Source organism: Nylanderia fulva, unplaced genomic scaffold (assembly GCF_048542155.1).
Source record: "Nylanderia fulva isolate GAGA-0341 unplaced genomic scaffold, ASM4854215v1 Scaffold22, whole genome shotgun sequence".
Taxonomy (NCBI): Eukaryota; Metazoa; Arthropoda; class Insecta; order Hymenoptera; family Formicidae; genus Nylanderia; species Nylanderia fulva.
The window spans coordinates 1,176,871-1,194,847 of NW_028190285.1; the positions used below are offsets into that span (position 1 = coordinate 1,176,871).

The 17,977-nt window shown below is 33.1% G+C and overlaps 5 protein-coding genes across 25 annotated transcripts in view; 3 read left to right on the forward strand and 2 right to left on the reverse strand.

Annotated features, from left to right (window-relative positions):
- RyR (Ryanodine receptor) overlaps positions 1-5,426 on the reverse strand; it is a 39,430-nt gene extending 34,004 nt beyond the window's left edge. For 19 of the 20 annotated variants that reach the window (XM_085482794.1, XM_085482797.1, XM_085482784.1 and 16 more), the window contains exons 1-2: positions 5,189-5,426; positions 2,410-2,833 (exon numbers count right to left, since the gene is read on the reverse strand). In XM_085482794.1, the coding sequence (XP_085338920.1) occupies positions 2,410-2,463 (54 nt within the window). In that variant the 5' untranslated portion in view covers positions 2,464-2,833; positions 5,189-5,426. Of the gene's footprint in view, positions 1-2,409; positions 2,834-5,188 lie in introns of those variants that run through there. The other variant, XM_085482795.1, reaches the window with a different exon arrangement.
- Positions 5,427-6,350: 924 nt separating this feature from the next.
- On the forward strand, positions 6,351-7,609 carry EMC6 (ER membrane protein complex subunit 6). The gene is made up of 5 exons (XM_029305075.2): positions 6,351-6,492; positions 6,707-6,867; positions 6,931-7,023; positions 7,118-7,137; positions 7,220-7,609. The coding sequence occupies exons 1-5, from the start codon at positions 6,453-6,455 to the stop codon at positions 7,248-7,250; spliced, it is 345 nt and encodes a 114-aa protein (XP_029160908.1). The 5' UTR covers positions 6,351-6,452; the 3' UTR covers positions 7,251-7,609.
- A 533-nt stretch (positions 7,610-8,142) lies between these two features.
- Eaat-2 (excitatory amino acid transporter 2) lies at positions 8,143-12,393 on the reverse strand. 2 transcript variants are annotated; one of them, XM_029305048.2, is made up of 10 exons: positions 11,968-12,393; positions 11,539-11,791; positions 11,379-11,475; positions 10,952-11,150; positions 10,541-10,754; positions 10,199-10,477; positions 9,753-9,986; positions 9,148-9,342; positions 8,864-8,998; positions 8,143-8,795 (listed from the first exon to the last, which is right to left on the reverse strand). In XM_029305048.2, the coding sequence occupies exons 2-10, from the start codon at positions 11,619-11,621 to the stop codon at positions 8,588-8,590; spliced, it is 1,644 nt and encodes a 547-aa protein (XP_029160881.2). In that variant the 5' UTR covers positions 11,622-11,791; positions 11,968-12,393; the 3' UTR covers positions 8,143-8,587. The 2 variants fall into 2 exon arrangements, with proteins under 2 accessions (XP_029160881.2, XP_085338925.1); XM_085482799.1 differs by having other exon boundaries at positions 11,539-12,393.
- A 2,645-nt stretch (positions 12,394-15,038) lies between these two features.
- LOC114932672 (U7 small nuclear RNA associated Lsm10) lies at positions 15,039-17,968 on the forward strand. The gene is made up of 3 exons (XM_029304986.1): positions 15,039-15,238; positions 15,503-15,620; positions 17,770-17,968. Exons 1-3 carry the CDS (start codon positions 15,099-15,101, stop codon positions 17,950-17,952), a joined length of 441 nt encoding a protein of 146 aa, XP_029160819.1. The 5' UTR covers positions 15,039-15,098; the 3' UTR covers positions 17,953-17,968.
- Nt5a (5' nucleotidase A) lies at positions 15,629-17,763 on the forward strand. Its single transcript, XM_029304980.2, has one exon. It carries the CDS (start codon positions 15,989-15,991, stop codon positions 17,483-17,485), a length of 1,497 nt encoding a protein of 498 aa, XP_029160813.1. The 5' UTR covers positions 15,629-15,988; the 3' UTR covers positions 17,486-17,763.
- Positions 17,969-17,977: the final 9 nt, after the last annotated feature.

Sequence of the window (17,977 nt, forward strand, 5' to 3'; positions counted from 1 at the left end):
GCCGATTTAATTTCACAAAGACAGCCACGACCGCGATAATCAAAAATCGTTCTCATGCGTTTCATATATTCCATTAATTTGCCAAATTTTTAGTCGTAAATTAAATTAAGTACTGATCGACCAATCGTAAACTTCAAAAAGAAAAATAAAAAATTTCACAGAAATAAAAAATACCTCGTTTGCTCCAAGTACCGGCATATTGCATTAAATGCATCCTAGATGCACATAGATTAAAAATGCGAGAAGATCAAATATTAATTTGACTAATTTATAGTATTTATTATAATTTATAATAAAAATGATATAATAGAACGCAATGAGATAAATGAGTGAAAACCCTTCGTAGACGCATTAATGAAGAATCGGGTAAAGAGATGGGCGAACCCATGGAAGAGACCGATCTCGAAAAGACGCGTACGGATCGTCGCAGACGAAAGGACGAAAGAGGAGCGATATGTCGCTGCCGGTCCAAATCTAGGAGGAGGAAACGGAGAATTGTCTCACAAAATCCTTTTATTATCTTCTTTCTCGAGATGTATTATAAGACGCCCGAAAAACACGTGACGGAAGTCGCTCGGCAGGCTGGCAAAGAATGGTGCGCCTTGCCCGAGGAACAGAGAAAGAAATATATAATTTTGGCAGAGAGAGAACGCAAAAGACGACGCATGAGAGGAACAACGAGAAGAAGAAGACGTAGACTTGTTAGCGAAATGTAACTTCTGATTACCGTTAAACACTTTAGGAAGCATCTATCAATAGAACATGAGGGACGAAAGACAATGTGAGAAATTTGAAGATGAACTGCATTTGATAGAACAAGAGAGAGACGAAGAGAATATATCGTAAGCTTCAAAATTGTTGGAAGACATTTGGAAGTTAGATTTTTATTTTATATTTCAAGGTGGAATTTCTTGGCGGAATTATTATATACATTTTCTCAGTATATGAAATATTCATATTTTCAAGTACTGAGCTTTTGGGGTGGGAATAAAAAAGAATGACGAAACAGTTGTAACGAACATGAAGGTCATAAAATAGAGATCAAGCGATTCTGTATAATTTATGAATAGTTTTATGTGATAAATTCTTTTTATTTTTGTATGATTTGACAAATTTTTATCTTTGATGATATTATCTTAATAAATATATAAACAGTAATTGTGCAATTATTATATATTTAAAAATATCAAAAATATATGAAAAACAATAATTCATTTATTTGAGAGGTAAACATTTGCATTGTTGATTGATCAACATTTTTGACATTTACGTGTAAATTTTATAATCTAGTAAACTATATCATTGTAATTAACACGATATTCAATATAAACAGAATATAACGGATTAAATATACGCGGACGTCATATGCGATGACAAAAGGCTGTATCTTGACTAGTGAGGTCAGCTCTTGTAGGTCAAGGTTGTGACTACAAGGAACTTCAAGTGCTTCCACATTTTGCTAAAATCTTACAAATTTTTCCTGCCATAAAAAATTGCATTTATACGTAAAATGAATTTTAGTGATTTTAAAATGATATTTAAAGTTGCATTTGTCATCAATCTGAATTGTCAAATACTTAGTAAATTTAATTTCAATTTTTAAACTTATAAAAATTAACAATGTATTATAATTTAATTTGAAAATATAATTTAAATAATATATTAATTATTAGGTTTCATAAAAAAGAGAAATTTACATACAAAATTTTTCGAAATATTTCCTATGATGTTTTTTTTAAATCATAGATATGAAATCATACTCGTATGCAATGTGCGTAATACAACAGTTCAGCAGTATAGAGTTTGTTCACTTCTTGTGAAAACAGAGTTCCATGCTTTCATCAGCATTCATTCATTTTCACGAACATCACTGTATCATTGAAGGCGAACCACCTGCCTGTTTCTGCATGCTTTCGCGAGCACGCTTGCGGTCATTTAAACTTTGCCCCTTTCAAACTTATTGATAACCTCGCATATCAAGATTAAATCTTTATTGAGAAAAACAAAAAAAAATCTTGATAATTTTTACTTCAACGTTTAGCAATTTAAATAGTTTATCTAATTATTAGAAAAAATCAGCTGCTCTAAGAAGACAAATTACAAGCGAATCGTCAACGAAGACTGTTGCTAGAAATTCCTTTCCAAAAAATGGTAAAACCGACAGTCTCTTCATTCTCAATAACAATCACTTTATCCGTTAATCACGAGATCCTGATCAATATTTCTTAGTACAATTTTCCGGACTCTATATCCTCCTGATATCTCAAAAGGTAGCGAGCTAGCTTACATCTTCACGGATTCATCACAAACTTAGTGATCTCTCCTCGCATTTCTCTTGAACCTTGAAGCCATTGACTCTTTATTCTTGTCGCGCAATCATAAGCTCGTCCATAGCAAAGTGGAACTTACCGTACGAAGGAATGATACGTCGTCCTGCTCGGAGCCACCCTCGCTGTCGGCCATCCCTTCGACGCGCTTCCACGCGACGAGCCTCCCCTGTCAGTGTCACCTCTGCGCGCTCGTGCGAGTGTACGCGTACGCGAGTGTGCGTGCCCGTAACTCGCGTGTTCACTTGGTGTCCAAGGCACCCTTATCAGTGCTGAAGCGGTGCTCGGTCATGCACGGTCTCGCATGGTCGGCATGGTGTTTCCTGCCTGTCACTACACACCGGGGCTCTTGACTCCTTCGTCTCGCCGACGAAGACGGTGACTGACCACGATGACCACGATGGTGGTGTCGCACTTCAACTGTTGTGGAACACCGACAATCACCCACTGCTGCTCGAAGGGCACCCAGACCGTTCGCCGACGTTCCTCGCGCACGCGCTCGACACCTTCAATCAAATTCCGCATGCTCGAGATTCCGTTAACGCAAAATCCCTCCCTTTCCTCTTCCTGCGACCGTATTACACGATTTTCGCGTACTGTGCCTGTCCATTTTATCATGAAATATTGTTGGGATATAATTTTATTTCTTTGGGAAAATGAATCTGAATAAAAGACACTGTCGACAATAAGCGACAGGCAGCTGAATTGATGGGTTTCAAGGATGAAAATATTGCTAGCGTAGGATAATAAATTAAATTTATCGTGTATATATATATATATAAAGATTGAAATTAATTTTAAATCTTTTGAATATCTCTCTTAAGGAGAGATTAAATTCTTTACATTCTTATATGTTGTTATGACATATATTAAATTTTTAATTGAAGACAATTCAAAAAAGAAAAGGAAATTATATGTATTACTCGACTTCATATTATTTGCAATTAGATTATTATATTTGTTAAATATATAGAAGAGGAAAATATATAGCGTTTATGTGTCTCTATTAATTTTCGAGTATGTTTATAAAATTATACATTTAAAAAGTATGAGATCGTGAAATATCGCAAAAGCGTTCAATTTGTGACTAATTCAATTCATTAATATTGCGATCAAAAATTATACAAATTTACCAACTTAATAATTCTGCTTCAATCTGGGTGTAATGGTCAGAGAAGTGCCATTATTGATCCAAAATTATCGATATTATTATATTGAGCGCGAATGATGAATAGAATATGAAGCGTTAATGACATAAAGCTCACTTTAATACAAATCACACTTGCTACAAGCTGAGCTAATACAGCGATTTTATCGTGGCTTTAAATCTATACCTAACACGATTAATCTAGCATTTAACATGCGGCATTGCAATGATAGTGCAATCCAAACAACGCGACAAAAACGCAAAGAAAATGCAAAAAGAAATGACAATGTGTTTTGCAATATCTCATATCTTTATTAAAGTAAAGGAAATCTGTTGAAATCTTTTTAGTAGATGTATAATAAAATTACAGTTTGACAACGAGATTATAATTGATTAACACAGAAATAAGCTCTGTTGATTTTACCTTCTCTGAAAATCTATTTCCAGCAATGCGACAGAAATAGATGCATCCGCAATGACTTACCGAAATATCCTCCATATGCTTATCGAGACTAAACTCTCAATTATCGTACTTAATATATGTTAATTGAAGGTTAAGAATATCTATTCTTTAAAAGCGTGGTCTATTTTTGCAAAAGAATTTTCAAATAAGTATTCAGTTATATAGGAATATATTATTTACACACATTGTGTTCGATAAAATTGTTTCTTGATGAATTAAATACAAATTTCATAGAAAGTCGATAAAATCTCTTGATATACATGTTCTATAAATATTTCTTGTATCTTTATCCTTTGTCGTGATATTGAACATATTATATCATGGTCGATGATTCACTGTTACTTCTACAAATATTATTTACCCATGATATATCAACTCCATCGAAATAAAATAAGAATAAAATAATGATTTTTAATTTAAAATATTCGTTCAATAAGGAAACATTTTACATTAAAGACGATAATACACTATTATTTTTACAAGTATTATTTAATCGTAATATCGTAAATCTACGTTAAGATAATAAAAAATAATATAGCAATAAGTTAATAAAAATATAGCAATAAGTGGAATTTATCCAGATAATTTATAATTTTACGAGTTAATTTTAACGAGCAAATTTCAATGACAAAATTGGAATATTAAAATGTCATCTAGACACTTTTACGATGGTTTTCCGTCGTCTGGCAAAGCTACTCCAGAAAACGGCATTGCATAAGAATACAAAACCGAGTTTCTAATTTTAGGATAAGAAAAGTATACGGTTCTCTATTGAATTTTAAGAATCGCGTGAAGACTCTTATTTTCGAGAGAAATGTATTAATTTTTTTTCAACAATTAATTGTCCATATTAATTTAATTAAGCTTGCCTCTAAAATTAATTTGATGATAATGTAGTGTGCAATTAAAACTATACTACCATACTACATGCATCATATTTTTCGATGATATTATAAGTCCAGTGAAGAGCAGTGTGTCTATATGTACATGATTTATATCCATGATGATATCCCTAGGGAATTGATTCACAAAATTAATTAATTAATTAAAAAGAAAAATTATATATTATACGCGAGAAAAACACACCACAATCTTTTTTCACGTTATTCAAAGCATCACGCACGCACATAAGACACACATATATATAATATCACAGGGAATACGCGGATATCATTTCGAGGCCGTAATGTCACAGGCATGTCCGCGAAAAAAAGAGAAATTAATCACGACATTCACCCTGAGAAGACTCACCTCGAACACTTCACTTCTCTTAATTTGCGTAATTAATTTGCTCGTCTCACGATCTCGCGAAAGGGTTCGCACACGACGATATACGTGCGTGTGTTTCGCGTTCGTTTCGCCGAGGGTCTCTTTGAGGTGCCAAGCTTCTCTTATTTTTCTGACCACAGGAGATCGGACCCCCGCGACGAAATTTCTGTCCAAGCTCGAGGAGCTATGTCGAGTCGAGCCGAGCCGAGCGGAGTGGAGCGAAGCGAGAACGAGCGGTTCTCCGGCGGTTATTTTCAGCCTCGAGCCGAATCGCTTTGCGTCGTATTTCAAAGAAATCACGACAGTATGATGTCGAAGTCACTCGAGTCGATTGTCGAACCGCGAGAAATAAATCATGAGTTATGAAGCATCGATCTTTTTTCTCCAAGTAGAATTTAGGTTGTTTAAAATTATATATTTATCCATTATTTTTCTTCAGAGACTTGCTTTAGATATTTGCATTCCGAGTCCCACCCTCAAAGATCTGTGTTAACTTAAATGATTTGAACTGACAAGATTCTTAATGATTATAAATCTGCCAAAATCTATTAATATATAAATATATTATTTTCTGTTAAAAATGTATTAATAATTTTAGCAAATTTACAATAGCGGCGATGGATTTTGAATTGCGCTTTTTTGATTTAACACAATTTATTTATAAATTTGCAAATTATCAATCAATAGATTGTTAAATCGATATTGTGTCAAACAATTTGTTTATCATAGGATATCAATAAATTGTTTAACAATAGCTGCTGCTTCATAACATTCTCAAATTACAGCAAATGATTATTATAATCTTGTGGCCCGTCTTTGTTGCCACCAAGCTTTGCCAAGATTTTCAACATAAAACAGAATAAATTCTTCAAGCAATAAATATAGTATCGTCTATATTTATTACTATTTCTCTTTACCAACGCGATAATTAATGACTAACTGACGAAAATTTGCTTATCCATTGTATATATCATTGTAATCACAGTAATAGACAGTGATATAATTAATATAATTGACAGGTGGATTGATGGACAATTTATAAGTGCAAGTAGGAATGAATACATATTTCGTCTGTGCTGCAAGTCTATTTATGTTATTTGAACTTGGCGCCACATGCATATTAGTTCTTGCGCAGAGCTGACGTGTCTTGACAGTAGCAGCTGATCACAGCTGACGCGAATATCGTTGTATTCAGTCATTTATTTTCGCTCTGTTAGGTTAACGTTTCTATAAATCATAAAGTATAATGTTGGGAAAAATAAAAACAAAGCAGGAGAAAAGTGGGGGTGAGTAAGAAAATTATCTGAAAAATGAATGCGAGCAGAAAACGATATGAACTTAGAAAATATCGTAAATATTCTTTTGTGAGGTTATGTTCATTATTTATTTGCTATTTAGAAACATTGCAAGTGAATAAAAATTAATAGATTATGAATAAATTAATTATTCAATAATAATGATGAGCAGATGACAAATTTTAAATATGATTGCATATTGTAGAGATCATTGCGTATAGTGAAGCAGCAGTTGTAAACAATGCTGCAGTGGTAGAATATTGTAAAATATCAATGGCAGCTTTATCAGGTGGTACAGCTGGCTTGCTAGGATTGACTGGGTTGTATGGATTTGGATTTTATATTTTTGCAGTTTTCGGGCTATGGGTAAGATTGCCTTAACAATAGTAATAACAATAATTATACATAATGTTACAAACATCTTTATAGGCAATGCTATTAATGAAAGCTGGTGGTCAGTGGAAAAAATATTTTATTAGCAGACGACATTTATTAACAAGTGGTTTCTTTGGAGGACTTTGTGTATCCTTTAAAGCAATTCATAAAAATTTTATTTTCAGACATTTATTTTCCTTAACAACAACTTTCTATTCTTCAACTGCAAAACTTTCTACAGACATATGTATTATTCTGGACGTATCCTTTCGTATAATAATGCAAATAATATACATTTCACATATATGCTAAAATTGATATGAATTTCTTAATGATGAATCAGATTTTTATATGGTATGGTTCACGTTTATTGAAAACCACAGCGATAATTCGCGATGTTTCTAATAATGCAATTATATAAATATATAATATCATGAAGTTACATAATTAGAATATAAGCCAGTCAGTAAGAATCGTTGTATTTTTTTCACTCAAGTATTTTGAAAATTGTGCAAATAAACGAAAATATTTATGCGACGTTATATAAGTATATCGATATGTACATAGAATACACTTTTAATTATACGATAAATCAATTACGGCATTTATATATTATACAATATTTAAGTATAAAGAAAGAAATATCAATATACAAAAGCCAATGCAATAGAAACATAAGCAGCCATTCTTTATTGAATGTATAATAGATTTGCATAATAAATTATTAATTATATCAATTGTCTTAATTAAGAATATCCATAATCTTACATATCTATATTTATACATGCAACACTTATGAACACATTCGTATAAATATTCATTATTACCTTCAAAACCTTTAATTTAACCATATTAAATTATGACATTAAAAGCAAGACGTTATGTAAATTTTTTTCTTGTATATTTTGAAATTAATAAAATTTTATGTGAAATTATATACACATTCTCTTTTGAAAAAGAGAACGAGTGGCTCGCACCGATTATGATAATGCAATTATACATAATATTATAGAGTTGTATATAATTACAATTACATAAATCATTTATTAAAAATTATTTTATATTAAAGAAAATATATGTTTGTGTAATGCAAGAAAAAGATTTACATAATTTCTCACTTTAGACATTAATCACTGTCGTAGCTAATCATTATCATTGAAAAAAATGCTTAAATTATTCATATTATATGTAGCCTTTAAATATTATCGGTTGATAAATGTTTTAAGCGTCTTAAGGATTATTTACTTGCTCCGATGCAACGCATAATAATTTACTATATCTTATATTTCTATTTTACTGTACATCATTAAACTGATATATTAATATTCTTTAATATTTCAAATTAAAAGAAGAATTCTCACACGCTAAAAAGAATAAGAAATACCATTTTTGTTAGTTTTGTACTTAATATGCTCACATTTTCTACTTTAACATTTAACACTTTTAATTCATTCACTCTCTACTGCCAGTTGTTAGTGCTCGCTATATAAAACATATGATATATATTAATAAAATTCATAACTAAATATAAAATTCATTTTATCTACAATATTCTTAATAATTATATAAATTATATAAATTTAAATAATAATTATATTCTGCAATATTTTAACTCTTAATTTGTGGGAAAAAATTGATTTCGACAATGAAAATCAATCGTTATTACATACGACGATATAACATTATGATTTCGTCGAGGATGTCCAAGGATTCAAATTTTTGTCTCGGCAGTTTGTTCGTGTGTTACTATCTCTTCTCGTTTGCAGCTTTCGATAGTAGTTCCGAGAGGTCTTCCGATTTCCAAGCTTTCCAATCTTCGTTCCTCGTCCATTTTATCTAGCTCTGCTTTGCTTAAGTGATAAACAATCCCGGCTCCGTAACCATCGCCCAGAACATTGATCGAAGTCCTGATCCGATCACTTGAAAAACGAAAAAATGTTTGCTTTAATTCACAGAGAAACGGTAAAAAAATACACGTGTAACTTACAGCATCCAGTCGATAGCGAACAATAGAGAAATATCATTCGTAGGAAGACCCAAGGCTGTTAGCACCAACAGCATGGTGACCAATGCAGCGCTAGGGATGCTTGCAGCCCCGACACTTGCCAAGGTAGCTGTAAGGCTGTTAAAAATCAAGATAAATCGTAGAACAGAATCGCATTTTTTTTTAAATTTATTAATCCGATATATTGAGATCCTTTTAACAATGATTTGATCAAATTAATGATATATTAAAACAATGATCTCTAACATTATATTAATGATGCATACCTCACTGTAATAACTTCAACGAATCCTAATGAGATTCCATTCAATTGCGCGATGAAAATCGCAGCCACGGCTTCGTAAAGAGCCGTACCGTCCATATTTACGGTAGCACCAACTGCCACGACGAAACGTGTCACTCGTGGATCGATCTTGTTGTTTTCTTCGAGACAACGAAAAGTTAGAGGCAAAGTTGCTGCACTATAATCATAAATTTATAACATTCGAAGCAATATCTTATTTCATTACCTTAGAAAATGACTCGAAGTTATTCAATCATAAAGATACGATAAATTTTAAATCGTCTTCTTAGAAAAAATGTAAGCGAGGCTGTCTCAAAATCAGCACGAACTGTTCGATATAAATGCCTGTGATATGTACAGGACTATAAATCTGTATTTATATTATTCAGTTGCTAGATTTTTATGTTTAATACAGTCGACGTAATCTATAGATGCAAATACATGCCATGTCATGACATTTAAATGAATTCTACAGTCATCTTTGAACTAACTTTTGAATCAATCTTAAGATAATGCAGTGAAGAATGAAATCTGTTTAAACATTCCTTGAAAATATATTGTATGCGTGTAAAACAAATCGATTATTACCTCGAAGCTGTACCCAGCGCAGTCACCCAGGCTTGCATCATGCCTCTAAAGAACACAGCTGGATTTTTTCGAGTCATAAACCAATAGATCGTCGGTAGTGTGATGATCGCGTGAATCATTAAACCCAATATAACTGTCACCATGTATAGACCTAACATTTGAGCAGTTGCCGCCAGATTTGTAATCGACATAATTTTTCCAGCTATCAGACACATAATTCCGAACGGAGAATACCTGCAGCGATTTTGTCGTGATTATATTGTACAAAAACTAAAGTAATTAGAACCGAAAGAAAAAAATTGGAAGCTATTCTAAATTAAAACAGTAAATATAAAATTAACTTTTACATTTTTTCTCATTAATTTATATAATATTTTCTTTTATATTTCTCGATATCTATTCACACACATAACGCAAGTATAAATGATTTGAATAGTATTTCATACCAGACCACGACGATCGTGACGAGTTTCATGATAATCTCGTTTAGCACCACGAAAAAATCCACCATCAGCTTGCCGCGAGGTCCTATCTGGCCCGCGAGCACGCCGAAGATAATACAGAACACAATCATGCCCATCACGTTTGTACCGTCCTTGTAAACCAAGGTCGACTCGGTTATATACTCGCTCTGATTCGTACCGATTGCGATTACTTTCTTCTTTACGTAGGAAGTCTGAACCTGCTGGAAGCATGCTTGCACCAGGTTCTCCGGCACCATGTTTCTGAGAACGTACAATTTTCAGACATAATTATGGAATTGAAAGGCTGTTTTCTTCTATTCATACCGAATTATATCGAGGATCGCGTCTACGGTGGAGACTTTCGTCTCTTCGGCTTTCACCATCGCCGTGACCGTAGTTTTGATCTGCGGATTACCCGGATGGATCATCAGCACCATCGCAATGCCTACGATGGCAGCGAGAATGGTTGTTATCGAATAGTATGTTAACGCTCTGACTCCTATTCTTCCTGATCTTTGAACGTCTAGTTGTGCCATTCCTGAAATAAGTGTGTCCCTCGAATGTTAGATTTCCACGGAATCGAGGAAATAAAAAAGCGAGTCGAAAGATAAATATGAAGCACATATTTCTGCTACATCAATATAAAACTTTAATGTTTGAAATGATATTCGTTGTTTTTCATATTCACGTAATTAGACTTTGCGTTTCGAGATGAAATAGATTAATTATAATTACCCGAGATTAGCGACGAGATAATGAGTGGCAGGATAAACATCTTCAGCATCCGCATAAGAATCTCTCCTGGAAAACTGACGAGAGTTATAGATTCAGGCGTGAGATCCGCCAATCGTCCTAGAAACCCAAGACCTAGACCCACCAAAACTCCAGCGATGGTCAGTGCCAGAAGCAAGTTAGTTCTCATCCATTCTACCATCTATATTCCCCACAGTGAAATTTAATAAGCTTTCCTCGTCTATACTTATTCTCCTATTTTTTTCGTTATTTTATATATTCCAAGAAAATAATATCAATCTGTTTTCATAAAACTTGGTGTATTTGTTTTCGTCGCGAAAAGTGATCGACGTAAATAAAATAAAATTGAAGAGAACGGCATTCTTAATATCCTGTGCATAAATTTGATTGTAAAAAGTAACAAGCTTACTGTCTGTAATCTGTCGAGCGCCGTCACTTTACGCTGCGCTTTCGCCTCGACCTCATCTTCGGATGTCATCTTCTCGATATCCTGATCTGTGCACGACCTGGAAGACATCTCAAGTGAGAAGCAGCTCGGATTATCGATAAAAATATTAGAAATCTTTTACGTGTGGCCACCCTCCTTGGCCTCCAAGGTCGAGGTTCCGCGGAGAACCGCAACAGCTCCAGAAATACGTTGTCCTAAAGACATCCTTCCGAGCTTTAAAAGCACGCAGCTTCGAAATTTCGTGAGATCTCTTTCTTTGTAACGCGACGAATATCGGGATAGATCTTGCGAATCTTCATCCCGCGGCCTTCATGGCTGTGCTGCATCTTTCCACGACGTGAATCATCTTGATTTATCAACGACGTCCAATTTTTCTAAATTATCGAATGTGGAAGAAATAAATTTTCACTCTTTTTAATGCGATTATACTATCTACATCTAAAGCATTAAATAAATAATTAAAATACTGAAATCTTTTTTATATAGCAGCGAAAGAAAATGAAGTTATGCGGATAATTGCATCTACAGAGTTTGAATTAAAAAAATGTACACTGTCGTAGGAATGAAAATCCTTGATCTTCTGTGCTTTTCTTCTATATATACTTCGCTTCCGTTTATTTACGGTTTTCGCAATCAAACCCTGTTTTAAAGCGACACTTTTCCTCGTGAACGATTATCGAAGCACGTGTAAATCGTTCGGTAGCGCATCGCGACACACGACGATGCTTTCGCGCGGATCACCGAGAACTATCACGAGCGCGCGATAGCCAACACTGATCCCGCGGAGACGATGACGGGGTAAGACCCCAAAGGAGGTCACACCCGATCTGTTACATTCAGGATCATTGCACCGTTGCGTCGATTGCGGGCGCGAGTGACATCCGCAAGGCTTTTCGCGCGTGCGATCAGCTGCCGAGATCGGATAGATATGCCGGTGAGCTTTAGGTATCGCCGCGGATCTGCCAGCAATCAGGCAGATAATGTGCCCCATCCAGGAAGTTGATTAGCTATGCACGTCGAGGGAGGCCGCAAGGCGCATACCGAAAGGGGGAAAAGGGGGCAGATGGACAGAGATGCGCGATTGGGGAGAAAGAGACCGGTAGATCACAGGAAGAAGGCACTCATCGCGGTGGGTCGCACGGCACCGAATAATAAACTCCGAAGGGAGAAAAATGCCGCCGCTATATGACACATTTTGCAGAAACTATCGATCTGTTCTGACTTCGAGTATCGTTGCTTTTCACGCTGGCGAACGTTAACCAAAGGGACGGAGAAAGCAAAACGAAGAGTGAAATGTATCTTGAACGAGGAGCATGAAGAGGGTTGAATGTTATTTTAGAATACGTCATTTTTATAAGAGTGTCTGCATCAGACTCGGAAGTGAAGATATAAAATCGCGGAATGTTATGTGGATTTTTGTTGGTTCGACCGAAGTACGGGACACTCCTCTTTCTGGTTGAGAAAATAAATTATTAGGTCTGTTATGCAACGCAATGTATTATGAATAACAAGATCTTATTATATATAAATAATTTGCAATTTACAGTTTTTCTTTATGACATAACAACACTGGTTCGATGAGCTCTTTTATCAAAATTATTTTATTTCTTCTTTCAAACATATCTCTCAATTAAATATGAATATTATACACAGAGAAAATTTTCTCTTAGAATTTAGCCTGAAAAGATTAAATATTTATTACAATAAATAATATTAATCTATCACAATAAGATATAAAATATGTTCGATTAATTTTACTATGTACATATATTAATATTTTTTATTGTGGTAAATATTAATGAGAAAAAATCTTGTAAAGTTCTTCCAATATTGCCCCACGATTACCATATGATTTTCAGGATAAATTCTAAGAGAAAATTCTTTCCGTGTAATTTTCATATATTCAATTGAACTCTTGCACAATAATATTTTTAAATTAACTGTCAAAAATGTTAGTTTTTTAAATGGAAAATTGTTGATGAGAAAAAGAGACAGTTATGCGGAAATACTTGTACATGATTGTTTTAGATATACACGTAGGATACGACCATTTATAAGACCCTTTTGTATATCCGTTGGGAAGTAACCTAATTCCTCTAGCAATGACGGCTATAAGTGACTATATATAGACTAACATCGGGTTCACGGTAGTAGTATAATACGAGGACAAATCAAATCTCTCCCCACGATAACGCATTTAACATCTTTCGAAAGAGAGCGAGCCTCGAGATTAATTAATAATGCGTTTAAAGCAAAATCAAGTTACAATTGTAGTCGCTCGTGTATTTCATTTATATAACTGATTTTATTTAATATCTTTATTTTATGTGTGTGTATATATAAGTATATACACTTCTCAAAATAATTAAGAAATAAAAAATTGTCCAATAAATCAGCAAATTTTAAATAGCTGTAATTTTGTTTCGAAAAAAATTTAATATTTTTTACATACAGAAAATGACGAACGAAATGGAACGTCTACAAAGTGAGCAGGCAATTTTTCATTTAGTTATTATGTTCGTCGTTTTCTGTATAAAAAATATCAGAATTGAAGAAAATGAAAAAAGCTGTGACCTTTTGAAAGTAGAAATTTCAAGCTTTAAAACCTTTTTTTAAAATTTAAATTTTCATTTTTCGAAACAAAGTTACAGCTATTTTAAATTTGCCTATTTTTTGACAATTTTTTTGGTCCCTTAATTATTTTGAGAAGTGTATATCGCCCATTTACTGAAAGAATGACGTAATTTAAAAATTGTGATTTTTTGAAAAAAAATTAGTGCATGTAGTAAAACCTTTCAAAAAGAACGATTTTTTAGTTTTATTATTTTTGCAGCAAATGAGCGATATATTTTTGCTACTTTTTCTGTCAAAAACATGAAAGCAACTTCTATTTTTTAAAAATCTGCTTCTTACAATTAAACTAAAAAGAAAGGATAAATTAATTAACATTACTATTTGCAAGACAAAGTATTTAATTAAATTATTATTACGTTTAGATTTATTTGAGAGATATATATTATAGAATTTAAATATCCAATAATTACATAAAATTAAATGTATCTTTATTAATGTACCTTTATTAATGCTATACTTAATATTTATATATAAAGGGACATAAATATGTTATAATAAATTACAATTATGAACAATTATACTTTTTCCTTTATATATTTGAGAACAGTTTTAATCATGTTTGATCGAATCATTAACCAACATATAATCTATAATTATATGATTAAACCATTATAGTCATAAGAGACATATAAATAATACACTTAAATAAAATAAATATATTTTATAATTTATATATAATAAATTTATCGCAGTAATTGACGAACCGTTTACTATATTATAACAATTTACAATTGTTGTGGCGTAATAATTAATACATGTTTATGATTGAAGATTTTAACAAAATTAATTATAAATTAAATGAAAAAGACATTGAACATTTTATAAGCTTGGTATCATAATACACGCTATGTACATTTTCTAACAAATATATAAGCATGCGCTGCAATACATTCCTATATATAAACATATGTTTACCTCGATCGAAATTTACGCGCGAAAAAATACCGCGCGCGTCACGGTCACGTGACCTCCCACGTGCTACTTCAGTTCATCCTGTCAGTCGGCCGATGTGCCGGCGTCTTTTGCGCGCTCCCATTTACGTTCGCGATGGCTGTGTACTGTAAACGCGAGAAACATTTTTTCTACAACAGCTTGTCAATTCTGCTAAAAGCTGTAGAGAAACAACGAACGACGATAGATTTGCGTAACGAAGCATCGATTTTCGGCATTGTCGAACAGACCGATGCGTACGTATGCGTACTTTCATTTTCGCTTCGACGTGAAATTCGCTCTTTAAAAAAAATAATCATTGCGTTTAAAAATTCACGCTTTATCAATAACAGTATGTAACTGTATGGTGAATAAAGTGTCTTGTTAATTACGCACGTCAACGACGTTTTTCTTTTTTTAAGTAAAGAATAATCTATTCGATTCAATACGAGATAATTTTTTTCGCTCGCAAGTCGATTCGACAACATTATATATGTATATCGTTTTTTTTCTTTTTGCAGATATATGAACGTCGTAATGAAAGACTGCGTGTTTACGGATCCACGTGGAGACTCCTTTCAGTTTGACATGTTTTTCGTGCAAGCGAGGAACATCCGTTGTGTTCATATCCCGCCAAACGTGAGTAAACTGAAAATCGTAATTGCTCTTCCTATTGTCTAGTGATTTTTTTCAATGATCTAAAGGCGTAAATTAACGCGACCGAAACATGCTGCGTTTAGGTTATAAAATGCTCACGAAAATAAAGTTCTTATTCAGGCAGATAGCTAAGAAAGCATCTGAATATTGAATTTAGAGAAAATTCTTGAGAGAACTCAAATGAGGATTCAGGTATTTTTAGTATCTCGAGGTTGCTCAGTCTGACTTGTGCCGAACTGATTTGCATTGTATTTAATATAAAGCTGAGGAATTATCCAAATATAACATACAATGCTAACGTATGTTTGTTCATCGCGAACAACATATTGATAATATAATCGCGTTTAGATATGATTAGAGGTTTAAGTCTTTATCATAGTACTATCAAGGTATATGTATATAGACACGCCTCTGTACATAAATGTGTAATTAGTAGAAGAGGAACATTGTTCAGTGCGATTGTGTATATGAACTCTTGTCAGTATAGTTCCAACACATTAGATAAATTCGAAGGATCTCTTAAATCTATTAAAAGTAACATGGATGTATTCAAATTCACCGACTATGATTGCATTGGTTTCGACTTGGATAACACCCTGCTCCGTTACAATAATACAAATCTGGTGCGCAGGGAGTATGAAATATTAGCTAAATTCTTGGTGAATGAACGAAAATACAGTACAAAGCATCTGTTAAAGCCATTGACAGATTCCGATTTAGATTTCATGCAAAAGGGATTGTTGTTAGATACTGAAAAAGGAAACATACTCAGGGTGAGCCCAGATGGTGTTATTCGCAGAGCATGCCATGGATCACATCTCTTAAGTACAGATCAAATAAGGGAAATATATCCTGAACAAAAGTGGGAAGTTACAGATACTTTTTGTAATGATATGCTGGCAACTTGGAATGGTCCTCTATCTGGGAAAATAAGAAGTCTTCTGGATTATTTCGATATTCCATCAAGTGTTGCATTTGCACGAGCTGTAGATACGATTGATGAAGAACATGCAGGGTCCCTCTTGGATAAATATAACGTTTGGTCTGATATATTGGATGGATTGATATACATGTTTTCCAAAGACAATTTTCAATTAGGCGAAGGAATTAATGGTGACATTAAGAAAAATCCTGAAAAATATTTGCGTAAATGTAGTCCAGAAACAGTTTCATGGTTGAGAGAAGTAAAGAAAAAATCTGCTACCTTTCTTCTTACGGGATCGTATGTAGATTTTGCAAGCTTTACTGCAAATTATGCTCTTGGAAAAGACTGGCAATCTCTTTTCGATATTATAATATGTTATGCAAGAAAGCCTGGTTTCTTTACTAACAATCGACCATTTATCACTATTATAAACAATCATGAAACTTGTTGTTGTGTTAGAAGCAAAGATTTAAAACGAGGTGAAATATATAGCCAAGGAAATTGGAGCGAACTATCAGAGTTTCTTGTTCGTATAACAAGAAAATCTGATCCACGATGTTTATATATTGGCGATAATCTTATACAAGACATTTATGTACCAAATGTAGTTACAAATTGCGATACTGTAGCTATAGTCGAGGAACAGATGTCAGAAGGGATGCTTTATCATGGATTGACTCATCCAGATGAGAAGATTTTAAATTCAAAATTTTGGGGATCTTACTTTTGTTTGAAAGATTCAACAGTTAATATAGATTCTTTGTTTGGGCATATAATAAAGAAACATGCCAAACTCTGTATACCAAAAATTGATGTGCTTACACAGAAACCTTTAGAAGAATCTATTCCTTGTTTTAGTAAAGATGGAAACTCTTATTGTGGATATTATCCTGCCATTCCTCTTAGTATATCAGCAATGTAACATATATAAATGACAATAACAATTGTGTTACACAATTTATAGTAATATTACACTTTTTTGTATAAGAAAATTAATTTTAAAAAGCTTTAATTATTTATTATATCTTCTTAGATGATATAATTTAGGACACGCAATTGCATTTATATAAAAACATCTTAAGATATTTTGTTTAATTTTATGATTACGATTTAGACTCAATCTTTGATTAGAAAAATATTCAGAAGAAAAAACATTAGTTGTGTTGTATATTATCTCTAATGTGAAATTATATTTATAAATTTAAGATACGGATTATACCAGCTATCAAGGAACAGTTAAAGCATTTAAGTGGTCCATCAAAAGAAATGAGGAATACAAAGTATACTTTTAAGAAGAAACGCACTGAACAAAGGCAGCAGGAAGGTCTTACTGCTGTAGAACAAATTTTAGAAATTAGAGATGAAACAAAAAATCAATCCACAAAATAAATTATATTTTATAAGATTTGATTTA